The sequence below is a fragment of the Phascolarctos cinereus genome, unplaced genomic scaffold (genome assembly GCF_003287225.1).
Source record: "Phascolarctos cinereus isolate Bilbo 61053 unplaced genomic scaffold, phaCin_HiC Scaffold_9;HRSCAF=440, whole genome shotgun sequence".
Lineage (NCBI taxonomy): Eukaryota > Metazoa > Chordata > Mammalia > Diprotodontia > Phascolarctidae > Phascolarctos > Phascolarctos cinereus.
Genome location: NW_027556402.1, coordinates 17760574 through 17781677, shown reverse-complemented (window position 1 = coordinate 17781677; position 21104 = coordinate 17760574). Strand labels below are relative to the sequence as shown.

The following is a 21104-nucleotide window of genomic DNA, read 5'->3' as shown; positions in this document are numbered from 1 at the left end:
GGGGAACTCCTTGTTAGGAGCATTGTCTTCCATATCCTTTGTCAGGAGGCCAGGATACAGGTCTATATTTACCCACACATTTTCCATAGAGAACCCCTATTGTATACACATTCTTCAGATCAAATAGCAGTTTGGAATTTCTGGCTTGTGTATGGTGTCCTTTTATTTTTAGGTCTATGCTAACTTAAATGTTGGATTTTCTTGATGGTAACTAAGTTTGTGATATAATAATAATAACTATAACTATAACAACATAAACAATAATCTCCTAAAGAATAATGAGCTATTGTATTTCAACATGATGTACCAAACCATAAACTGAAACTCATGTTTTTATTACCCTCTATTATTATATCTAACATATTCAGAATCATCAAGTGCATGACAGAGTTATAGAATAGGAAGGCAAATGGGAAATACTGAACAGTGGAGCTGAAAAGGAAATTCCATTTGGTTTACTCAACTGTGTCTTTAGGGTTGGTCTCTAAGGTTAAACTTGAGGCAATCATATTGCACCAGAATAAGGGCCCATGGGATGTCTGTCACTGAGAGATGCCTATTCAAAGTGTTTGCACAAATGTTGGGGGGCTGGTAGCCCATTTAAATATAGTGCAGTTAGCACTCCTTTTGAAAATTGTGTGATGGCTGCCCAAATGGCAGGAGCAGCAGGAGACCTGCCTCCTCTCCCCACCCCCCTTTGATGGGATTAGACATAGGTTAGATTAGACATTGATTGCATTAGACATAGGATCTAGCTTTGGAGTTGAAAAGTCCATTAGAAGCCATCAAGTCCAAACCTATCATTTTACAGATGGGAAAACTGAGGATGAAAGAGGTGAGGTGACTTATCCAGGGTCATATAGCTAGTAAATATCAGAAATAAGATTTGAACCCAGCCTTTCTGACCCCATATTATATTCACTACTAATACAACATGCTGTCTCTTCATACTGGTGACACTTTGTCAGTTCCAAACCAGAGGAGCCTCTGGGTAATTTTCTCAGTGTTCCATTTCAAACCTCCACATCCCAATGAGTAGTGTTTCTGAGCCCTTAGAGTTGGTATCCTGCTGTCCTTTTCACCTGTGCTGCTCCAACTATGAGAACCACAGAAATTTCTTCAATGCTGTCTAAATTAGTCCTGAGTTAACTGTAAGTAACCTCCCTGTTCCCCAGGGCAAGTCACTTAACTTTTCAATGTCCTCCATAATTATTCAAGATTATAAATTACAGAGAAGGTGTCAACCTGGTTTAGGGAAGAGTTTCCTTATCCAGGAAGTCTCTATTTCAAAGAAACCACCACTCCAGTCCCTTCTATATCACTGTTGATAGAATGAGCTATCCCAGTTGTAAACTCAATCTTGAATTCTAACACCATTTTGATCAATGGCCCAATGCCATCCTGTCATTTTTATTCTAAGAAAACCTGTTATAACAAGAGTAGAAAATTGTCTCTAGGCAAATGTAAAGGGATGTTTTTGTTTTTTAAGTAGAATAGACTAGGAGAAGAGAGGATTTGAGGAACACTTTATTTCCATACAGAAATTACATGGAAAAAAAGGCTCTGCTTCTTTTACTGACAATACAGAAATATCACTAAAATAATCATGACTATATAAGATATGTATATAGACAGAGAGAAATAGCATATCATAATGATCCCATTTAATCTTCATCTCTTCCCCCTGCAACAAAGTGACAAAATTAGCAAAATAATCAACACCAAACAGATAGACAACTAAAGAAACTTATTATTTTCTCTCTAAGCATATTGTGGAGATCTTAGAATTTTCTCTGAACTATTAGAAAAAAAACCAACAGCTTTTTTAAAAAAAGCAAAAACACCAAGAACCCCAGAGCCACTCAAAGAATAAGTTCTGAGTGGGTCTGATAGATTCCAAGATAGTTTTGTTTTTAAATAATGAGATTCAGTGGATCTACCAATTTTTAGAGACATAAGGAGTGAGATAACTCATTCCATTAAGCACCTTGGGAATAAGTTGGTTTCTCTATGTATAGATGATGGATTTAGAAGTATGAGGGATGGTAGTCCAACCCCTTCATTTTGCAGATGAGGGAACTAATGCTCAGAAAGGCAAGACAACTTTCTCAGCACCCCACAACTAGTAATCAAGGCAGGATTTAAATCCAGGTCTTTCTGACTTCAAGTCCAGCCCTCTATGCACTAAGTGATGATGGGGCTCTTGATGGCAACTAATTAACATTTGTGGGGTATCGGGAGCTTTCTCTTGTCTGCTTCTCTTACTATCAAAGTTGAAATTACCTGAAGTAGCTTAAGCTCCCAAAGTCTCTTGGGTTTTTGCGATCAATTTTGGACCCTGGAAAGAAAGAACACAAATACATGTGAAAAGGAATCACAGAAAGGAATGAGTGGTTTTGTCAACAATATAAGTGAAAAGTGTTCCCTTTGAAGTACACAGACAGAAAGTTGTGTATATTTTTAGTTCATATGTATAATGTAATAAGGGTAGGGATTATCTTTCTTTATCTTTGTATTTCTAGCTCCCAATACAATACATGGTCCATAATAGGTGCTTAATAAATGTTTACTAATTAATTGATGTAGGACTTAGAGTCACAAAAGACCTGGGTTCAAATTTCTACTTTTGACCCTTAATACTTTGGAAAGATCTTAGCTTAAAAGGGCCAAGGCCTCCCACTGCACCCTGGGCCATCTCCAGTTGTCCTGGTTTAAGGGAGGAAATAATGCATTCAATTCAGAACATATCTAGTTTGAGATATCTATGGTGTATCCTAATCAAAATGTCCTAATGAGAGTTGGTGATACAGGATTAGGGGTCAGAAGGGAGAACAGAGCTGGCTGTATAGATGTAGAAATTATCTGTATAAAGATGATCATTGCATCCATGGGAGCTGACAAGAGCACCAGGTGAGAGAAGAGGGCCCAGTACAGAGCCCTGTCTTTCCCCACAGTGCCACATTCCACCCCAATATCTAGAGTGTACAGAGTTCTCATTTCTTAGGGCTAGCACTATAAGCCACTGGTGTTTTCTTTCTTTTGTCCCAATGTATTTAAATCTGTTGATTCTCATATGACTGGGTGGGAGAGCAGGTCTGTGCTTTCAGAATGGCAATAAGCAATTTGGGATTTTAGTTGGTGGATTATCTCATTTTTATCAGCTGGGAAGAATGTATGGTATGTATTTGAATTGGGAATTTACGACTAGCACAGTAGATATCTGTGCTATGGTGGGGATTGTTGAATGATGCTAGTTCTAGAACATGCCAGCCTGAATGGAACAACTCTGGAAAAGAGATAAGAAGTGGCCAATGTCATTCCATACTGGGACCCCTAGGTGCTCGCTCTCTCTCTCTCTCTCTCTCTCTCTTTCTCTCTCTCTCTCTCTCTCACACACACACACACACACACACACACACACACACACACACACTTTCTAAATTTTTCCATGTGCCATCTCCTTTTTCACAGAGATTATGAACAGGTCCATGTCTCCCTCACCCCTAAAACATCCTCACTTGACCCAACCACTATCATCCACTATTTCTTTTCTACAGCCTCCTGAGAAAGCCATCTAAACTAGGTGCCTCCATTTACAAGTGAAAGATGAGCTCGTGAATCCCAGGAGGCCTTAATTTAAGGCATTGAGTGTGCAGTCTCAAGCTAAAAACACGTAGTGATGGAGAAATGGAAGAAATTCAAAAAGTAGTTTTGCTGCCCCCTTCTGGAAGAAACCATTAGCCAGAGCAGTCAATTAACAAGATGCCTACAGCTGCTAATTCCTGATTGGCTAAATAAAGATTGAAGCTCAATGGGATATAGCTTCGGTTCCAGCCATTGTAAGGGTCTGTTTGTGTTGAAGGGGCTCAAGAGCAAAAGTAACAAATAGGGGAAAATGCATTGTCCCTCAACAGGGTTACCCCTAGGATTCTGAGAGTTTGAGCAGAACTGAGTGGTAGTGATCCTTCTCTGGGAATCTATCCTTGCCAATGTGAGAGCAATTTGGAGTAATGGAGCTGGCTCAGAGAATGAAAAATGTCCAAACACCCCACATAATGTAGATAAGAAACCACTGTGTATACATAGCATAAGCATATTAGATATACATATTTATCTCATGACACTTTCCACTAAAATAATAATGATAATATTGATTCAGTAACTGATCATTTTAAATTATTCATCCTATTTTTTCTTCCTATTTCTTATTTTTTAAATTTTCCCAGGGGAAAATTTGTGGTTAGTAAGAAACAAAATCATCAATCTTTGCTTTAACTGAAAATAAAACACAAGGCATTATAAAAAGCCACCTGATCTGCTTTCATGCCCCCCTGTTCTGCAGTTATGCCTCTATTTTCATATCAGAAAACATCCAACCGGTCATGCTAAGGATAAGAGGGAGCCACATATACATACCTCTTCTGCAAAACAAGTTTCTGGTTTTCCTTTGCAGCACTTCTCCAGTAGACCTGTAAAGTCTGCAGTGACTGCTTTCAGCTGTTCCTCTGTTATGTGTGGCTTTTGCTTGACAAGATTAATCAGAAACCTATGACCAAAACAAATCCACCAACATGTAGGAATTATGTCCTCTTCTGCAATCTCCTTAGATAATAGCAGGTAATCTTTGTGCACCATCAACTTTCTTCTGCCTTTGTCTGACTTTGGATCTTGGACCTAAATCAGTAACTTTGAGCCTACCTAGATACCTCTAGGTACAAATAACACCCAATAAATCACTGACTTGGCAAGTACTCACTATAACTGGCTGATCATTTAAAAGTACTTACATCCTCTGGTCTGATTATGAACGTCATCAATCCTCCTGCTTTGCCTGCTGGACACTTTGGAGAACAGATACCCTGCCCCCTTTCCCAGCTGAAATGCCCTTCCTCTTCTTCCCTTCTAAGATTTTCCCATACATGAAGGACCACAATTCAAGTAGAGTGTCTTCTGCGAAGGCTTCCCAAATCTAATTCCCTTCCTCTGAAATGCTGCAGCACTCAGAATCAGAAAATTTAGAATCTCAAAGTTGGAAGTCATCTGGTTCCGGTCCATTCCCAAAAAATTCATGCCCTCTACAACCTCAACCAGTGGTCCTGCAGCCTCTGCTTTAAGACTTTCAAGGAGAATGGTATTGTCCATATTGGTCATGGGTGTAGGAGAAAGCAAACTGGACTTTGGTTCAACAAGTCTGGTTTTGGATTCCAACTTTTTTGTTGTTATTGTTCAGTCATGTCTGACTCTTCATGACTCATTTGGGGTTTCTTGGCAAAGATACTGGAGTGGTTTGCCATTTCCTTCTCCAGCTCATTTTACAGATGATGAAACTGAGGCCAACAGGGTAAAGTGACTTGCCCAGAGTCACACAACTAGTAAGTGTCTGAGGCCGGATTTGAACTCTGAAAGAGGAGTCTTCCTGACTCCAGGGCTGGCACTTTATCCACCACACCACCTAGGTGGCCAAGCCTGCATTTCAATCCTGACTCATACTAGCTATGTGACTCTGAGCAAGTCACTTAACCAAATGGAGCCACCGTTCCTTCATCTATAAAATGAAGACAATAATACCTATACTACAATGGTCAGCCAGTCAAGGGTCAGATCTATACCATCTACCTCACAAGGGATATATTTTGTAAACCTTACAGCACAATCCAAATGTGAGCTATTCCTCCCATGAGCTAACTTGTATTCTTAATGATTTTGTGCATAGAGATTCTGTCTTCCCACTCAGATCTCTGAGAGCGAAAATGAGTCTGATGCATCTTAACATCCCCGGTACTTTAGACAGGGCTTTCATGGCCTCAATAAGTCATGCTGATGATGATGGCATAGCCATCACAGGATTAGGCTTTCTTACCTACATTACTACCTCATTGCATCAGTCAGGGCATTCCTTTAGCCTTATAGAAGGTAGCATATGGCTCTCTCCACCCCAGCATTGACTGTGAACTCAGAGTGAGAAACTCTGTCCCTTTCTCTATACCCTATGCTAGAATGGATGGATAGCTTTAGACCTGGTATAAAGTGGGCAGACACATGAGTACCAAGAACCAGAGTTGACTGCCTTTCCCACCCCCACCCCAAAAATGATCTCTTCACAAGGATGCTGTGAAGACAACCAGACAAATATAAACAAGGGATTTTGGAGCACTTTGGAGGACAAATGCTCCACCCACAAGCACAACAATTCTAAGGGGGGATATTAGAAGTCCATGAAGGTTGATCTTTGCTTCATCACTTGGGTTGAGGAGTTTTTCCTACATAAGCCTTCGTAACTGCTTACTCTTGCTTCTTCTTCTGAAGCTCTTCCCCTTTAGTGTGGCAAAGATCTTCACAGAACTTGAATTGTTCATGAGAGAATGGGGGAGGAACGTATTTTTCATCCTTCACCAAGTTGCTGAAACAGGGTCTCCTGTGGGCATAGGAAGAATCACAGCAATGGCCCACACCATCATTTATAGGTTGGACTTCATGCCTTGCACATAATTGCCCGATAATCAGGTCAGCCTGGAAGAGAGAATGAGAAAAAGGAAAGATAAGAAAAGCAATAAGATTGTGCATTAGTCTCAAAAGTGATGCCATTTTCCAGAAAATAGTAACCAGAACTTAAATTTTCTGCTTAATTTCTAAGAATTATACATAAATATGTAACATATTTTTATATGTGTGTGATATAGAAATTTATGTCTATGTCTTATTTCTACTAGTAGACTACAAGTCCCATGTGGGCAGGGACTATGTTTTATCTAAATTTTAATCATTCTCAGCCCCTAGAGTAATGCTCTGTATACAGAAGTCATTTAATAAATGTCTATTGAAATTAAATAAAATTCATTTGGATTTCTTGCTATGTCCTCATGTCTTTACATTCCATTACTCCGCATGTTTCAGAATTACCTCAGTTTTACTTCATTTTAGTGGTACAGATATCATATGTGATTGTGGCTTGTCTCTTTCAGATAATTGTGATTTATAAAATGAACCTCCAAAGAATGGAGTGGTGGAATGGTATAATGAAAACATCCCTGAACTTGGGTTCAAATTCCACCTCCAATCCTCCCAAGATATAGGCCATTAAGCAAGTTATTTAACCTCCTAACAAAGGGCTTCTTCCCCACTTTGTTTGTATCATGGACCTCCTTTGGCAGTCCAGTGAAGCCTGTGGACCCCTTTTCAGAATCATGTTTTTGAAATTGAAGAAAACATTAAATTTCAGCTAGAGGTTAGTGAAAATAAGGGTACAATTTTCTTCTCAATTATTCTCATTTTTCCCCTGAAATCTCTCCATGAATTCCTCAAGGATCTATAGAGCCAAGATCAAGACCCTTTTTCTGAGCTGAGAATAATACCAGAGGACTTAACTCATAGTATTGTTATGTTGCTCAAATCATATCATGTATTCAAGCATTACATATTTTCCTCATTATAGTTAGAGATTTTTATATGTAAAATGGGCCTGTTCTACAGAAAGCAATTAATGAAGGCTTCCTTTTCATGAAGATCTGAATGAACTTCCCCCATCACTTTGGGGACCATGCATGTTTCAGAATCAAAAAGAAATGCATTGTTGTTGGAGTTGTGAACTGAAACAACCAATTTGGAGAGCAATTTGGAACTATTCCCAAAGGGCTATAAAAATGTGCATACCCTTTGACCCAGCAATAGCACTTCTAGTGCTGTATCGCAAAGAGATCATAAAAATGGGAAAAGGACCCACATGTACAAAAATATTTATAGCAGCTCTTTTTGTGGTGGGGAATGGCTGAGCAAGTTGTAGTATGTGGATGTAATGAAATACTATTGTGCCATAAGAAATGATGAACAAGTGGACTTCAGAAAAACCTGGAGGACTTGTATGGTCTGATGCTGAGTGAAGTGAGCAGAACCAGGAGAACGTTGTACATAGTAGCAGTCATGTTGTGCAATGACTAATTTTGATAGGCTTAGCCCTTCTCAGCAATGTAAGGATCCAAGACATCTCCAAAGGTCTCATGATGGAAAATGCTATCCACATCCAAAGAAAGAACTATGAAGCTTGAATGTAGATCGAAGCATACTATTTGCTATTTTTTTCTTCTGTTTTGCTTTGTTTCCTCTTTCTGGCATTTCCTCCTATTAGTTCTAATTCCTCCTTACAACATGACTAACATGAAAACATGTTTAATAGGAATATATATATATATATATATATATATGTAGAGCCTATATCAGATTGCATGTCATCTTGGGGATGAGAGAGGGGAGGGAGGAGAGAAAAGTGGAAACTCAAAATCTTATGAAAGTGAATGCTGAAAAATCAAAATAAATTAATTTTTAAAAATCTTAAAAAAAATTGTATGCATGTCCCTGCCCGTCTCCATAGAATATTAAACAGCTTTGCTTTGCTCCAAATACAGAATGGACCAGACAAGGTCCTTGAAGACTACTCAATAACTCTTCCATATGAGGCAGATGAAAGGAGGAAAAAATGGATAGGAAAAAGAAACCCACTTAGCCTTGGGGGGAGAGCAGAATTGGAATGATCAGTTGTATCTTTCCATGTAAATGCATATTCATAAAATTAGTGCTAATGTATAGGAAGGAGATTATGCATCTCTAAATTGAGACAGCTAGGTGGCACAGTGGATAGTTTTGGACCTGGAGTCAGGAAGACCTGAGTTCAAATCCCGCTTCAGACACTAACCAAATGTGTGACCCTGGATAAGCCACTTGAGCTCCCTCAGGCTCATTGTCCTCATCTGCAAAATGAGGATTGTTTGTAAAGCACCTACCTTACAGAATTGTTGTGAGGGTGACATGAGATAAAGTGTTCTACAAACCTAAAGGGGCTATAGAAATGCTAGCTCTTATTAGTTATTACTATAGAAGAGCACAGGGCTCTCAGTAATGTGTGTCTTGCTGAATCTCAGAATAAAGGTCAAGAGATCCACTACAGTTGTAACAGCATGAGAAAAAAAAAATGTGATATTAAGAACTAAAGCCCAGAAGGAAAAAAAAAAAGAAAGTGAGTATAACTGAAAACACTAGGATCACTTTCCTTCCATCAAGATAAAACAGGATTTCTTTCAAATGTTAAAATAAATATCTGGTAAACAAAAAATAGGTCATGAAATGAATATTTTGTTGGCCAATCTAGACCACGCTCTTGTTCCTGAATGGAGAACCTGTGTGTACATGGTGGGGTGTGTATAAGTAAACCAAAGTTTCCATCGGGCATTCTGGAAGAAATGAAAGCAGGGTCTCAAGCAGAAGACTCTGGGAAGGGACAGAAAAGAATGGCCTCTAGCTCTGACTTTGTGCCTCCTGTGTGGGCCAACTTGGGCAAAGGTTTTCTGGTTTTGCTATTTCTGTAAACCTTAAAATCCCCTATGTGCAAATTACATAGCTGTCTGCCTGTTGAAGGAATAAAAAAAAAAATCTGACCAGAAATGATAGAGCAATGAAATTGGCCACTCACCGCACCCTCCCCACATGCCAGTTGTTTATCCTCGCTGAGCTGGCAGCATAAAGATGCAGTAGCTGCCATTTTCTTTGTGTAGCCAATAAGCTCTTGAGGGCTCAGCTGTGGGGCTTTCTTGGTGTAAGCCACAAGAAATCTAGAGGGAAAAAAGCATTCCCAATGATTATCCTGATTACTCATGGATATTTCTGTAACTTACTCTTCTTCAAAGACCCTCCAGGCCAACTGAAACAATGGTAACAGTTGAACTATGGGTACCATTATACATAATCAATCAATAAACATTTGCTAAGCTCCTACTATATGCCACGCTGAGCTAAGTGTCAAAAAGAGTCAAAAGACAGTCCCTGTCCTGAAGGAGCTCACAATCTAATGGAGGGGACAATATGCAAACAAATATAGACAAAGCAAATTGCATACAGGATGGATAGGAAATAATTAACAGAGGGAAGGCACTAGAATTAAGAAGGATTGGGAGTGGGGCAGTTAGGTGGCATAGTAGATAGAGTACTAACCCTGGAGTCTGAAGGACCTGAGTTTAAATACGACCTCAGACACTTACTAGTTGTGTGCCCTGGGCAAGCCACTTTACCCCGATTGCCTGAAAAGGGGGTTGGGTGGGGGAAGCTTCCTGTAGAAGGTGAGATTTCATTTGGGACTTAAAAGGAAGCCATGGAAGTTAGTAAGTGAATTTGAAGGGGTAGAGTGTTCCAGGTATGAAGGACAGACAGAAAAAAATGCCCTGAGCTGAGAGATGGAATGTCTTGGTGAAATAGCCAGAATCAAAGAAAATGTATCAGGGAGTAAGATGTAAAAAGACTGGAAAGATCAGAAGAGGCTAAATTATGAAAGGTTTTGAATGCCAAACAGCATTTTGTATGTGATCTCTAGGGATGACAGGGAGCCAGAGAAGTTTATTCAGTAAGTTGAGTGACATAGTTAGACATGCTTTGGGAGCAGCGTTTTGGTGGCTGAACTGGAGTGGGCAGAGACTTGAATCAAGCAGATCCACCAACAGGCTACTACAATAATCTAGGTGTGAGGTAATGAGGGCCTGCACTAGAGCGGTGGCAGTGTCAGAGGAGAGACTGGGGCATAGACGAGAGATGTTGCAGAGGAGAAGTAGAACTTGGCCACAGACTGGACATGGAAAGTGAGAGATAGTGAGGAGTCCAGGATGACTCCTAGTGTGTGAGCCTGAGGAACTGGGAGGCTGGTGTTGTCCTCTACAGTTATAGAGAAGGTAGGATGGAACAGGATTTAGTGAGGAATATAATGAATTCCGTTTGGGACATGTTTAGTTTAAGATGCCTATGGGACATCCAATTCAAGATGTCTGAAAGACAATTGGGGATGTGAGATTAGAGGTCAGCAGAGGGGTTGGAGCAGGATAAGGTAGACTTGAGAATCATCAGCATAGAAATGGTGATTAGATCCGTGGGAGCTGAGGAAATCACCAAGTGAAGTAGTATAGAGGGAGAAGAGGACCCAGCACAGAGCCCCGGGGGACGCCTAAGCTTAGAAGTCATGGTTTGCATCGCGATCCAACAAAGCCTAAGAAGGAGCAATCCTGTAGAGAGAGACCCAGGAGAGAGTGGTGTTCCAAAAACCTAGGGAGAAGAGGATATCAAGGAGTAGACATGATCAACAATGTCAAAGACCACAGAGAGGTCAAAGAGAATGGGGAGAATAATAACAATGATAACAAGTAGAATAGCTAACAATTATCTGGGGTTTTACAAATCTTACATCCTTTTGTCCTCCTACTATCCCGAAAGGAGGGGACCAGAAAGGAATAGAAGGAAGAGTGTAGAGATAATATTTGTAAGTGTTTAGCACAGAACTGGCACATAGTAGGCTGTTAATCAATGTTTGTTCCCTCCTCTAGAGGGTAGAAGATAAAAGAGATGTAAAAGGAGTGGGCAACATTTTCATCTTAAACTATGGTCCCCAGGTTTGCCAGCCTTCGAGTTGGATTCTGATTAATAAGGCAAGCTTTACTTTCATCTCTCATGTTATTGTCAGACTCTGAAAATGCATACACGTTTTGCAAGTGATATTCTCCTAATTTCTGGAAGAGCCCACAGCTCCGCTTGGCCAGTGCTTGGCTATCCTGAACATGTTTGTTTAGTTCTTCTTCCTGAAAAAGTAAAAAATATCATCCAGATTATTTTTTTCTCCTCGGATGGTTCACCTTTTGTACACCATCAAACAATTCTATTCCATGCTACTGTGAAAATCACCTTAGGAGTAGGGGGTAGACATCGGGTCTGAATCTATGATCCCATTAGCATAGGGATGAGGAAACCCTCCACCACTATAGGCCAGCACGTTCTCATCAGCATAGAGTAAAAATAGCTAGCATTTATCAAGTGCCTGGTACATGCTGAGCACTATATAACTTTACAAATATTATCTCATTTAAGCCTCACAACCCTGGAAGGCAGTGCTATCATTATCCCCATTTTATAGTTGAGGAAACTGAGGCAGATAGAGATTAAATGACTTGCACAACTTCACACAGCTGGTAAGTGTCTGAGGATGGATTTGAATTCAGATTTTTCCTGTCTCCAAACCCAATGCTCTAACCACTATACAACCTAGCTCTCTCTTATAGCTGTCTAGAGTAATGGGGAGTTGTCCGAAGTACTGAGAGGTTGTGACTGCCGAGGGTACCCAAGTCTTCTTTTACTGACATTTATAGACTGTCTTAAAGTTTGCAAAGAGTATGCAAATTGATCTTCACAATCCTCACAACTGTGAGGTTAGCTTTATAGGCATTTTTTAATCCCCATTTTACAGATGAGAAAACCAAGATGAAGTGACTTGCCCAAGGTCACACAATAAAGAATTAAAGGAGAGGTGCAAACCTAGGTCTCTCTAGACCTCAAATCCAGGTCTTTTTCCATTATTATGCTACACTACCTGCTTACATCTGATCTCAGAGACTGAAAAGCAGATTAAAATATATGAGGATTGTGTTTAAACTTCAGGAGTCAAAAATTGTTTTCCATACAAAACCGAGTGTTTAGTTTACAACAAGTCAGTCAGTCAAGAAGCATTTACTAAGCACTTAGGATGTACCAGTAATTGTGCTAATTGTTGTATTCATTCTGCACATCAATACCGCTGTCTTAAGGGTGGTGAGGACCTCAGGCTATATAAACCCAATATACCTTGGCCAGTATCAGGGGTGGGAAACCTGTGGCCTCTAGGTCCTCAGGTGTGGCATTTTGACTGAGTCCAAGTTTTTGAGAACAAATCCTTTTATGAAGGGGATTTGTTCTGTGAAGTTTGGTTTCAGTCAAAGGGCCGCACTTGAGGACTTAGAGGGCCACACGCAACCTTGAGGTCACAGGTTCCCATTCCTGGCCAATATGCTGCAGAGGTGAGCGCCAGAAATTCAAAATTTTGAAAATGAACATGAGAAAAATGGCATACATGTGCAAACAGTTTCAGTCAATAAATAAGCATTTATTAAGTGCCTACTATTTGCCAGGCACTTTACTAAGTGCTGGGAATATAAAAGGAGGCAAAAGACAGCCCCTATCCATAAGGAGCTTATGCTGTAATGAAAGCATAAACAACATTTTTGTTACTGCATCAAAACCCATACCTCTTTGTCCTGACACTCCAAAGGATTCTCAGTTTTGGAGCACTTTTCCAATGCTTCCTGGTACCCTTTTGCAACCCTCAAAATCACTGGGACAGCAAGCTCCTGGTGTCGCCTTGAGTATTCATACACAAACCTAAATGCCCAAAAAGTGACATTAGCTTATAGCTGAATTACAACTATTTCCCATCATGTTTCTTCCGTGCATTTTAATGAGGAACATGGGAGAGGATCTCATAGGAAACTTAGGAACCCACCAGGATACAAATAAAGCACAGTGATGTCCCCTGGACACTTTATTGAGGAGTATGTTGAGATCAGCCCCACATAGCCTTCTAACAAGGAATACATCCACTTGAGAGAGGCATTTAGACATGACCTAATACTGACTATACTTTCAGAAATGAGGGGCATTCGCACCAACCATACAAGAGGACAATCAACTTCGTCACACATGGTCTCTTTTAAGTAACGAAAATATAATGTGAGATAATTCTTCATATAGAATAGTCTACAAACCTTGTTTCTCACCCTTGAGGTAAGAGTAAGGGGGTGCAGATGGACAGTCAGTGTGCTGCATTGGCTCTCACAGATGTACATGAACTTACCTCTTCCTTCAAGGCTCAACTCAAATTCTATCACTTCCAGGAAGCCTTCCCTTACTATCTTCTTCATCATCATCATCATCATCATCATTAAGTTGCACAGTGCTTCTAGACTTGCAAAGAACTTAAAAATATCTCACTTGATACAATAACCCTGTGAGGTAGGTGCTATTATTATACCCATTTTACAAATGAGAAAACTGAGACTAAAAAGGGAAAGTCACTTGCCCAGAGTCAACACAATGAAGAGGCAGAATTCGTTCGTAGGTCTCCCTGACTTCAAGTCCAGGACCCTAACTACCACACCATCTAACCATCTCCCAAATACTATTCCAAAGTTATTTCTCACTCTAATACTTCCTGGGTAGCCACTATCTTAAGATTTATGATTTATTGCTTTGTCAGTTATCCTTTCAAATATGTGTAGCTTCTCTTCCCATCTAGATTATGAACATCTTAAAGGCAAAGACCCTTAATGCCTAGAATGGAACCATCATAGATCCTTAATAATTATTCCCAGATTGATTACTTCATGCATTTATTATATAAATATTAAATTTATAAAACTAAATAAATTTCACTTTTCTGTCCAAAGATATTTGTCTGCCATGCTTTATGCCTTGATCACAGGCTTTAGGATATGGAAGTGTTGATTAAACTTGACTTCCTGGTATAAAATGTATAACTTGTGAATGTAAATATATGTGGGAAACCCAAATGGCCTTCCACATATTCATTGCCACTAAATGCCTATGACCTAGACAGGTGCTTCAAATTAAATAATCAGCTTTGGAAATTAAAGTGTAAACAGAACAAAAATCACTCCCTTGTGTTTGCTTTTCCTATGTCTTCTTCTTATTATTATTGAGTTGTTTCTGTCATGTCTGACTTTTCGTGACTTCATTCGGGGTTTTCTTGGCAAAGGCACTCTAGTGGTTTGCCATTTACTTTTCCAGATCATTTTTACAGATGTGCAACTGAGGGAAACAAGGTTAAATGACTTGTCCAGAGTCACACAGCTAGTAAGTGTCTGAGGTCAGATTTGAACTCGTGAAGATGATCCTTCCCGACTCAAGGTCTGGCACTCTATCCTCTGTGCCACCTAGCCGCTCCCTTTAACATGTCTAGTATATTTCTATATGTAAATCTTGTCTCCCTCCATAGAATGCAAACTCCTTTAGGGTAAAGACCGTTTCATTTTTGTCTTTGTGTTCCTCAATGACTAGTATAGTGCCTGGCACATAGCAGGTGTTTAATAAGTACTTATTGATTGATTGTCAGATTTGCTAATTGTTTTTCCACATTTAAGGAACTAATTCTTCATTTTTCACTTAGGTACTATATTGTCACTTGTTATACTAGTATACTGACTGATCAGCACCCTGGTGTCATAGGGACATCAATGAACCTGAATTCAGAAACCAGAGTTCTCAGTTGGACCACTTACTATGTAATCTCAAATAAACATCTGATGTCTCTGAACTCTATCCCATCTATAGTAATATGATAGCAGCATTTAAATTACCTATAACAACAAGATATTTTGACAAAAGTGCTTTGTAAAGCAAGAGAAATGTGACCTATTACTTTTATTAATATTAATTCTAGATTTGTTAAGCTCAATATGTGTTATTAAATCATATTCAAGAGGGTATAAAATGTGTGAATGCCTATATATATTGTAATAATGGGTTACTAGATCTTGTCCCAATGTTCTTAAGTCATATGATGTGAGAAATCAAATGAAAATTATACAGCAAGACTTGACCCAACAACTAGATTTATAACAGAGCTCTGTCTGTAAAATATCTGTAAATACATTGTGTTTTGCCTTTTGGATTTGCATTCCTCAGAGCCTAGCACAGTGGCCGACAGGCACTTAATAAAAATTGATCAGTTGCTTGATTGATATGCATATTTGTGAACCACCTCCTTCTATCAATCGATAGACATTTATTAAGTACCTACTATGTACCAGGAACTGTGTTAAGTGCTAGGGTTGTAAAAAGAGACAAAGTCCCTGCCTTCAAGGAGCATATAGTCTAATAGAGGAGCTTACAATCTATGTACCAAGTATGGAACTGTTGCTAATGCCTCTAGCTTCCGGTGGAAAAGAAACCAAAGTAATGCTCCTTCATAAGCTCCATAGCTCCCTAATCACAACAAAGACAGCAACAAAAAATATATTCTTCCTTTTGTCTCAGAGCTCCTGCCCAAATCAACTCGGACAAAGTACATTCTCACAGCACCCCCTGGTGCTTAAGCCTAAAGTTGCAGCCACCACTGTCCCATTTCATAGAACACTTGAATGTCAAAGCTCTGATAAAGAACAGCAATGTTGGCTGGCCCTATGAATATATGAAGTCCAGTGCTTGCTCCCCAATACCGTAGTTCAACAAATCAAATTTGCCTGATATTAACATATATTTATAAAGCACGCTACCTTGCCAGGAAGAGATCTTTTTCCTCTGAAGAATATAGGTGGAACTTTCTTTCTCCTAAAAATCTTCTCAGGTCAGGTGATAAGCCTTCTGGTCGCTCATCATTTTCTGCATTAACTATACATATGCCTTGGTCTCGTAAAGGCAATGTACAGCATTCTTGGATTTTACTTGACAAGCTATCTTTTTGAGAACAGATGTAGGACATAATTTCATTCTGTAAAAGATAACATGACATCAGCTTTCACATTTTACTTGGCAATAGCTATTCTCTAAGTCAGCCTGAGGAGGGAGTCAGTGTGGTTAGTGGGCACTGCATCAGAAATCAGGAGACCTGTATTATACTCTTGAAGTAAATAGGTGGCAGTGGTCTTAGAGGCAGGAAGAGCACCCTTCAAATTCCATGTCAGACATTCAATAAGTGTGTGACCCTGGGCCAGTCACTTTACTTTTCTCAACCTCCATTTCCTCCTCTGCAAAATAGGGGTAATAATAGCACCTACTTCCCAGGGTGGTTGTGAGAATCAAATGAAATAACACAAACCTTTGCAAAAAGTTCTATATAGATGCTAGCTATAGAATAACTCTTTGGACTCCGGTTTACTCATCTGTAAAATGGGGGAGTTGTTCTAGCTGGCCTCCATGATTTGTTGTAGTGCTAATATTCTGAGATTCTGAATCAGTTTTGGTGTACCCTCTCTTCCTCTTTCCTTCTTTTTGGTCCCCCATCCACTAGGAATTTGTATTTTATCTTCTTCTTTCTCTTCTCTGGTAATCAACTAAACCTTGTAAAAGTATTGATTGATGACCCAAGGGATGACCCCCCCCATATGACTCTTTGTAGTTCCATAAGACCATTTTTAAGTGTTAGTATTAACAAAGTCTCTGATAAATCTCTAATTGTAGAATTGCAAGCACCATAAAGGGAAGAGAGGATTTGGAATCCTTACCTATCACTTCCTCTGATTATCGAGATATATTGATAGACAGATAGATAGATAGATAGATAGATAGATAGATAGATAGATAGATATAAAGTAGCTTGGTTAACCTCAAAATCACAATTACAACAACTCTTCTTTGTCCCTAGCATCAGAAAACTTCCATCGTCAATTTTAGGTTTTGCTCTGGTGATGTAGAAAACATTGCAGTGACCCTCTTTGGCCACAAAGGTGCCCAGTGCTGGGCACCTGAGGCACGCTCAATAAATGAACATTTGTTTTCTTCATGTGGTGACCTAAGCAAGTTCACAGAGCAAGAAAATGGAACCAATTTGAAATGGGTATCTCTGGAAAAGAAATCCACAACCTGGAAGAGAGAATAATGCCTGAAAGATATGCAAATAACAATTTCACTAAATGCACTGCTGTAGTCACCAAAAAGTGGAAAAAGTACAAAAATATCCGAGATATCAAGTCAGGATATGAGGTACATATCTGAGGAGAAAATAGAATAAAGCCACGCACTCTGTTCCAGCCTTGGACTTCACACTCTGGAAGCGGGCCCCTTCCTGGAGGCCTCACCCTGTGATTGGTCGCTTCCTCCTAAAACCTCCATTTTGAAGAGAACCAGGATAACCATGTCTTCATTTTTCTCCAGGCTTCACTCCTGACTCTCCCTGGACCACTTCTACAATGCCCTCAACATCAAATACCTTCATCTCTTGCTCACCACCCCCCCCACCCCACTCCATGTTTCAGCTTCCACACATAGGGTTTTTTAGTTTCCATGGTGTAGGGTTCTCCCTACGTTAGAGTGTAAGTTCTTTGAGGACAGGGAATGTCTTTCTTTCTGTTAGCATTTGTATCCCCAGCACTTAGCACATTCCCTGGCACATAGCAAGCCCTTAATAATTGCTTGTTGACTTGACTTAATTTGCTCTCCCTAGTCCCCAAGAAATAATGTGCAGCTCACTTTTTAAATTCCTAAATTGTAAAAATGGGACAAAACCAGTCTTGGGCAGAGCTAAGAAGTGATAGAGTTTGCCTTGTATGTTTCACCTCATTTTCCAGTTGTCTGCTTCATCCCCAATGCATCCAGCTGCAGCTGCCTAGGCCTGCTTGCTCTGGTTGGTTCCCTCAGGCTAAACACATTTTGTGCCCCACTCACATACCCAGTTCCCACAGGACTTGACTTGTCTTCCATCTGGGCCCAAGGTATCCACTAGCTAGTCTGACACACTAAGTCATCCTAACGTGCTAGTGGATGAGTCACTTCCATGTGACATAGCTCCACTCAAGCTAAGACCCAGAGAAGATTTGAGGATTTGGAGCTCCAGCAGACTCATTCTCTCATTTTACAGGTGAGAAATTCCAAAGAGGCAAAGTAAATGACCCAGTGGGCCTCAGTGAATGACCAGGACAGCCAAGAAATAAACCCTGCTCCATTCCTGGAACCACAGGTCTGATGGTTCTCTCCAATAGGCTGTATGATGACACATGACTGAAAGATTTGAGAGAAATAATCTATTACTGTCCCCAAGTGGAAGCTGGCTATGAGCAAGTAAAAGCTGCTTGGACTACATTATTACTGAAAAGAATGTGGTCAAGAATGAGATGAATGAGCGTAGTCTATGTGAAAGCCCCATATGTCCCCTTACAACTACTGCCTTCCCTCTGTTGATTATGTCCAGTTTGTCCTGTCTATATCTTGTTTGTGCATAGTTGTTCATACATTCAATTGCAAGCTCCTTGAGGGCAGGGACTGGGTTTTGTTTTGGTTTTTTTTTTGCCTTCCTTTGTATCCCCACTTTTTTATACAGTGCCTGGCACATAGCTAACACTTAATTACTGACTGACTAGAGTTGGAGGCGGAAACAAGCAGTCATCTGGTCCAAAAGCCTCATTTTACTGATGAGCAAATTAACCAGAGATTGAGTGGCTAAGCCAAGGATATATTAGTCCTAAGTGACCATGCCAGGATTTGAACCCAAGTCCTCTGATTATAAACCTAGCATCTTTCCACTGCATCACTCTGTTTCTCATTACCTTCAGACTAGGTGTCCCAGAGCTTATCTCCCCTCCTAGAGACATCAGCAATATTTGTAGTGGCCACTGAAGGAATCAGTTTAGTCAAAAATGTAGGCATAGTGCTTAGATAATGGAAAGAGAGACAGAAAAGAAACTAACATTTATTAAGAGCCTACTATGTGTCAATCAGTCAATAAATATTTATTAAGCGCCAGACCCTGAACTAAGCACTGGGGATAAAAAAGAGGCAAAAGACAGTCCCTGCCCTCAAGGAGCTCACATATAATGGAGGAACTCACTCACTGTGCTAAACACTTTGCAAATATTATCTCATTCAATCTTCATAAAAACCCTGTGAGGTAGATGCTATTATTATCTCCATTTTATAATTGAGAAAACTGAGGCAGACAAAGGTCAAGTGATTTGCTCAGTTACACGGCTCATGAATGCCTGAGGTTGGATTCAAACTCAGGTCCCACAATATAGTTAGACTACCCTCATTCTGCTAATTCTTGAACGTTCTCTTTTCAGAAATAATTTAGACCAAATCAGCTTCCTGCCTCCAGGTAGAGTACACTGTCCATTGCACCACCTGGCTGCCTCGGAGGCAAGATAGTGTAATGGCTAGATTGCTGGTCTTAAAGCCAAAAAGACATGGGTTCAAATCCTGCCTCTGACACTAGCTATATGTCTCTGGGCAAGTCACTTCGACCTTTGGTACAGTAGTCTTCAGTGGAACAATCAGATTGGTTCTGTGTCTTTTTTTATTGCTTCTATTTACAGCTGATTGATTCTATCCTGTGACTGCCTAAGTCATGATTCTTTGTCTCTGAACTTAGCTCTGAAATTCAGCTATCTTGGAATGAATTAGGTTTAGAAATCCAGTTCTTCTGGATTACTGTTCTATTCTTGCGGCTACATGGACTTCAGATAGTCCTTAACGTTGATCCTCTCAATCATAGACAAGTTGTTGGTTTGTAGATTGTAAATGTGGAGTTCTCCCCAACGGAGAAATTGTGAATCTTCCTACTGTCACCCATGGCCAACATGGCTACCTACCATGTCCTGGACACACTCTGGACCATTGCCATTACAGCATTCCATGTGGGCATGGGCGCCATCCAACACCAGATTCTGAATTACAGTAAAGTTGGCCTTCGGGAACTTTTGACTCAACTTGGTAAGCATTCTGGAAAGAAAGAAAATCAACAACGAACATTCATTCCTCAGAATTCAATAGTATTTGCAGTTAAGTATCTCCGTAGCCTAAGAAAATGTAAAATGAAATGTCTCATGCAAGTTTAGGGGGATACACACCGTGCATTGTCTAGTATATTCTAATTTGTCTAATTTCTCCAATATCTGTTTGCTATTTGTTTCTATAGGTAGCACAGTGGGGAAGAGTTTGAATCCAGACTCAGACACTAATCGTGTGACCCTGAGAAAGTCATACAACTTCTTGTGCTTCAGTTTCCTCATCTGTAAAATGACAACAATAACAGTATCTACCTCACAAGGTTGCTTTGAGGATTAAATGAAATGACATGCATAGCACTTTGCAAACCTTAAAATGCTATACAAATTTTAGGTAATGTTATCCTTATAAACTGAGTTTATTCACTATTTGCTACTTGTGATAGTGTTTTCTGTAATCATGATTTGATTGGAAGGGGCTAGGTCAGCATGGTATAAGCCTGGAGTTATCTTACCCCGGAAGAGCAATCAGAGAAATGGCTTTCCATATGAATCCCTAAATATTGTACCCCTAGATATATAATATTTGAGGAGTGAAATAGATATAAATTTAACCTGATATCCTTCTTAGAAATACATGAGGAAGGAACCTTGTCATATTCTCCTCAAGAGAGAAATCATAATCTCCTTTGGAGAGGGGTGGGCCAGATTCCAAAGATATCTGTCTATGCTGCCTAGAGCCGCCTCTAGACCACCCTTGTGGACATCAATATGGGTATTTTTGTTGTCATTGCTTGACTATTTTTGGTCATATCCAAC

General features: G+C 39.9%; 1 protein-coding gene across 1 annotated transcript in view; it reads right to left on the bottom strand.

Moving 5' to 3' along the window:
- Positions 1 to 1514: 1514 nt before the first annotated feature.
- Positions 1515 to 21104, bottom strand: part of AFP (alpha fetoprotein) — a 38361-nt gene continuing 18771 nt past the window's right edge. Inside the window, exons 7-15 of the mRNA XM_020988487.2 lie at positions 20151 to 20280; positions 16125 to 16339; positions 13080 to 13212; positions 11506 to 11603; positions 9461 to 9599; positions 6287 to 6510; positions 4417 to 4546; positions 2284 to 2338; positions 1515 to 1684 (exon numbers count right to left, since the gene is read on the bottom strand). Of these exons, the coding sequence (XP_020844146.1) occupies positions 2294 to 2338; positions 4417 to 4546; positions 6287 to 6510; positions 9461 to 9599; positions 11506 to 11603; positions 13080 to 13212; positions 16125 to 16339; positions 20151 to 20280 (1114 nt within the window). The 3' untranslated portion in view covers positions 1515 to 1684; positions 2284 to 2293. The remainder of the gene's footprint in view (positions 1685 to 2283; positions 2339 to 4416; positions 4547 to 6286; positions 6511 to 9460; positions 9600 to 11505; positions 11604 to 13079; positions 13213 to 16124; positions 16340 to 20150; positions 20281 to 21104) is intronic.